At 39.1% G+C, this 5,224-nt stretch overlaps 1 protein-coding gene across 1 annotated transcript in view; it reads left to right on the top strand.

Moving 5' to 3' along the window:
- smn1 (survival of motor neuron 1, telomeric) overlaps window positions 1–4,257 on the top strand; it is a 7,987-nt gene extending 3,730 nt beyond the window's left edge. Inside the window, exons 5-8 of the mRNA XM_032517041.1 lie at window positions 871–1,041; window positions 1,857–1,931; window positions 3,613–3,720; window positions 3,978–4,257. Coding sequence (XP_032372932.1) covers window positions 871–1,041; window positions 1,857–1,931; window positions 3,613–3,720; window positions 3,978–4,034 — 411 coding nt within the window. The 3' untranslated portion in view covers window positions 4,035–4,257. The remainder of the gene's footprint in view (window positions 1–870; window positions 1,042–1,856; window positions 1,932–3,612; window positions 3,721–3,977) is intronic.
- Window positions 4,258–5,224: the final 967 nt, after the last annotated feature.

Raw genomic sequence — 5,224 nt, 5'->3', positions numbered from 1 at the left:
GCTGGGGGAACTCATATTAATGTTTAAAAACCTCATAAAGTGACATTTTCATGCCATGGGACCTTTTTAAAACAAAGCAGGAGGCACCTGGATACCTCAGCCGTAAGAGCGGGCGCCCATATATAGAGGTTTATTCCTCAATGCAGCGGGCCCAGGTTCGACTCCGACCTGTGTCCCTTTGCTGCATGTCATTCCCTCCTCTCTCCCCCCTTTCATTTCTTCAGCTGTCCTGTCAATAACAACCTAAAAATGCCCCAAAATAATCTTAAAAAAATAAAGCAGGACAGAAAAAAGAAACAAGACAATAAAAACAAGCAAGATAGTGCAAAACACAGTTTCCCACACACACACACACATTGTAATTAAACAACTGCCTGAGAGAATAAATAGGTTTTGAGTTTGCTGTTGAATGTGGACACAGTTGGGCTGTACCTCAGGTCACTCTACAAATATGCACACCACAAGTAAGAAATGAACAAAATGAGATGAAATAATACCCAAGTTACCTTTGACATACTGTCATTTTGTTTTGTTCACTGAATATAAGAGTAGGAAATTCCTCACTCATTAGATCAGTTGTCAAAGTAAAAAAAAAGAAGTAAATTACAGTAAATTATCTATATCCAATAACACCTGGAATGCAATGAACATAACAATTTGCCATCTCTCTGTGTAATCAATCTAAGCACTTGCATCATATATGGATTGTAAATTACTTGGCTATAGATAAATTAATGTTTTTGTCTACTGTTTTTGCCTGTACTCGTTTTTTCTTTCTTTCATAGCTTCAAAATCATATCAAATAGTCACCAAGAAAAGAAAAAGGAAGTGACCAAATCGAGGCTAACGCAGTTTGTCTCCGCACTTAAGGTAAAGGAGACGGAATCGTCAACAGAGGAGAGTGAGAGGTCGACCACGCCAACCCAACACAAACAGCAGCCGCACAGCAAGGCCCAGAAGTCCAAGGCCCACAGAGTACCTCCTCCTATGTGGGCCCCTGGGTACCCTCCAGGCCCCCCTCCCATGCATGCTTTCAGACCGGTAAGAACAACGACTCCTTATCTCCTCACCTTATTAGTCAGCAATGGACTTATTTTCATGCACATATTATTGCTGAAATTGAAACAGTAAGAATTTATTTTAAAATAATTAGGACTTCATACAGTCTGTGAGGTCAGCTCTATGCTGCTGCAAAATGAATACTAGAATGAAATGTAAACAATAAAGTGTTTACGATGGGAACAATAAAACTAGAAACAACAACCTCTCAGAGGTGGCATTTATAGCTGGGAGATTGTATTGCAATGAATTTAACTGGCGTTTATCTTAAAAGGTCTATGATGTAACTGTTTAAGTCATAGAAAGAAAACTAGTACAATACGGTTTTAAAAAGAATATATTTTATCTTAAAGGCCTCATGAAGTGGAAAAATGATTTATTCTTCTAGTGTTAACCCTGTGTCCCTGTGTTGTTCATTTATCTCTTGTTATTTGCCAAATATTTGTTGAGGGGAAAAAAAGTAAGTATTTGACATTATAATCACGGCCTGTTCTCTTCCTGCATAACGGTTTTACATGTTTGATGACTCATCCTGCCCTCAGGGGCATTTACTAATTACTGATATGCAATAGAAATGTTTCATCAAGAAAAGACATGGACGTTGATGAGATTAAGAGAACTGAATGAGCCTCATGTAATTATTTTAAGTTGAGTAGAGTTCACTGAAGAGTGTTGTTTACCTTGCTTACCAGCAAAACTGATCTGGTGTTCTATTTGGTAAAACTGAGTTCAGTGTATTATGGATATTTTCCCCCAACCTATTTTTTTTTTTCTTGTCCCTGTGTGTTTTCTACCAGGGGGGAAACAAACGATCTGGTGGTCACGGGCCTGTGCCTCCTTCCTGGCCTCCCATGATGCCGTTTGGTCCACCAGTGAGTTGGTTATCTGTCCACTAATTAATTAGACAGGCAAAAGCTACTGCAGAGACTGTTTTATTTGAGCAATCCGTAGGGCTGATCGATTATGGAAAAAAATCATATTAAAAATCGCATTTTATATTTAACACAATTACTCATTGACCTTTGCAAAGATATCTCATTTATTGAACTTTAAGGGTAACTACCTGGACATTGGTGCAGTATTAAGCGAGATCGCTGAAGTCGGCAGCGGCCAAACAAGCTACAATGTAAGTTAATAGGGCAACTGTCCAGCTTGTATTTACCTTCACAAAAGCGCTTGTTTTTCTGCTGACATGCTCAGATTAATATTCTAAGTGTCTGACTACATTGTGGAAAGGATTTCTAAGGAGGGTGACCTTTCTGTTAAAGAGTGAGATCCTTTTTTTAAACATAAAAACATCAGCAAAATTGTGTTTGCTAAACCCACCAGACTTTATTTAAATAAACACTAATTTTAGCATCGTAAAATACACTATACAGAATCAACAGAAACAAAAAAAACATCTATGAAAAGCCGCTTTGTGTCGTCTTTCCACTTTTCCAACCATCACAACTGTAGTTTTGATTGAAATAAACACATAGTTTACCCATCTTCATGTGAAAATATGTTGGCTCTATACATGCTAAAAGTATTGCTTTTTGTAAATGGAGTCTGGTGGGTTTAGTCTAGTGTTAAAACGAAAAGTCTCAAAGAGGTTTTAAAGGTCTTTCTCTGAAGGGATCCTTCCCAGAATGTTGTGAGACACTTAGAATATTAAACTGAGCCTGTCAGTGGCAAAACAAGCACTTTTGTGGAGGTAAATACAAGCTGGACAATTGCCCCATTAACTTACATTGGAGCTTGTTTCGCTGCTGCCGACAGCAGCGATCTCTCTTAATACTGGACCAATGTCAAAGATTGTTGTTCCCAACAGTCACTTAGACACAAAAACATAGGAAAAAAAAAAGGTAGCTACCCTCTTTAAAAGAAAAACAGTTAAACAAATCAACAATAAAAACACCTTTTAAAGTGTGATATTTCCCTTAATACATTTCCTGTTGAACTTTTTAAATTCCTCCTAAAATAAATAAAATAAAATAAAAAATAAAAAACATTCAAATGATGGCTTTGGGAGGGGTGAAAATGCACTAGTCATTCAGAACGCAAGACAAAAAAAAAGTTGACTTCCAAAACGTCATGTGCAAAATAATTGGTTTTCTCCATTACATAGTTTTTGTGATCGTCGAAATATAAAATTCTAATTAGTGTTGTCCTTCGGGTCACTGGGACCCGTTCAGTTTATTTGATTTTTTTTTTTTTGGTATTGGCCTGGCGTTGAGCTTCAGGGCGCCCGGTGACCCTCGCATACTATGTGATGGCATTTCACGTGAACCGGCAGGGGCCTCGCCCTTCGGAGTTTTGAGACCCATCCTGCACTCAAACGGGTTCAATCAACCAAAACAAGTCCCTGTGACACAAAGGACAACACAAGGGCTAATTGCACAGCCCTACTTCCATGTACTGTGTATTATTTTCTCTAGCAACGGGGTCCACCGTCTACATGTAAGAAAGCACACATTTACTCATTCAGCTGGTAAACTGAGAAACAACTTTCAATGTAGAATGTTACTGATGGACAGCATCTGCATGGTAAACACACTCTCTCTGCCTCAGATGATCCCTCCACCCCCACCGATGAGCCCAGACATGGTGGATGACGAGGCTTTGGGCAGCGTGCTCATCTCCTGGTACATGAGTGGATATCACACAGGATACTACTTGGTACGTGCACAGGAGCTACCTGACTAATTATGGGCTGTAAAAGGGATTCACAGCTTTTATTTACATGTTCAGTCTCTTGCATTTTGTAGTAAAGAACAGTGGGCGTACATGTTAATTTGGAAGCCTTTTGATTAAAGTTGCTCTGTTATGCTTCTCAGCTAGAAAAGCTTTTTCATCAAATGTCTCCAGCTGCTAACAGATGGGAGCCTTTTTTTTTTTAAGGAGAGCTGTATGTTAACATTATATTCTTTTTACAGGGTTTGAAACAAGGACGCAAAGAAGCTGCCAACTGGACGAAGCTGCACCACAAATGAAACGATCAACTCCACATTTCATGGTGTTTCTCAGAGCGTCGCGTCACCTGGAGCAGCAGCCACCCTCCCTGTTGTGCCCGATGTGTGTTTTTCTTGTTTCAATGAAATGTTATATGAAGTGTACGTGCTGTGAACAGAACGTTCATCTGAGCTCAAGGAGAAGAGTTTTTGTATTCTTTGTAAATAGATTAAATAAAGGCTATCAGAGCACAGTTGATAACTCGTTTAATATTTTGTTCTTATTGCGCCGTAGCATTGACACACTTTTGTGAAAGGAACATTTATTACAGTAGATGTGTGTAATCACATCCACTTTTTACTTGTAAAAAATATCTTTTCCCTTATTTAACTATTTAGCAAAAGGGGGAAATGGAATCCAAATGTGTAGTGACAGACTAAATGATGTGTGGTTGTAATGGCAAGTAATGTCCAGCAGAAGTCAGACTAGTATAATGTATTCACGTCATAGGAAATTATGGCATGAATACATACTAATTTGGTGTTTAAAGCTGTACCGAACCACTGCCCAACACTCTACACTTCTTATTTTGTTTCTACTGTACACTTGTGTCTCTTGGCATGCTAAGAATTTGATTGCAAGCCGGACGTCAGTCCTGCTTTGAGTCCCTCTGGTGCTTTCCACGCAGTTAATTCAGAGACTCGTTCCAGTATATGCGTTTTCACTCGAGCTCTCTGTTTTCCCTGAGGTGTTCCCTCGTCCACCAACCAGTACAGAATCACATCCATCATGATGTTTTTCACATCAGATGGGTGCATATTTCAGATGATAGTAAGCAAAGCATCAACGGTCTGACAGTATGGCCCACTGGGCCGGTGTAGGTCAGAATGGAGGAGACACCAATGTCTTGTAATCATTTCATGGTGTGCTTGGAATAACTTTGGGGCTGTACATCTGGTATTTCTTTCCTGGTTTTGCCTTGAAAATGTATCCTGAAATGTTAGAAGTTTAATAATGTAGAACGAAGTAGGGCAATAGTTTGTATCTACAGTAAGTCTATATTTAGAATATAGAAAACCACATGTAATTACAGTGGGAACGGCCACAATCATTCTGCTGAGCCTGAAGCATTTTCATTCCACGAAAAGGATGCCAAAAAGATTTCCCATATTTCCTATACTAGTGATTTGCTGCCTGTTTACACCCATTCTGTGTGTGTGTGTGTGTGTGT

The sequence above is a fragment of the Etheostoma spectabile genome, chromosome 5 (genome assembly GCF_008692095.1).
Source record: "Etheostoma spectabile isolate EspeVRDwgs_2016 chromosome 5, UIUC_Espe_1.0, whole genome shotgun sequence".
Lineage (NCBI taxonomy): Eukaryota > Metazoa > Chordata > Actinopteri > Perciformes > Percidae > Etheostoma > Etheostoma spectabile.
Note: the sequence above shows the minus strand (reverse complement) of the source record. Positions and strands in the feature narration are given on the sequence as shown.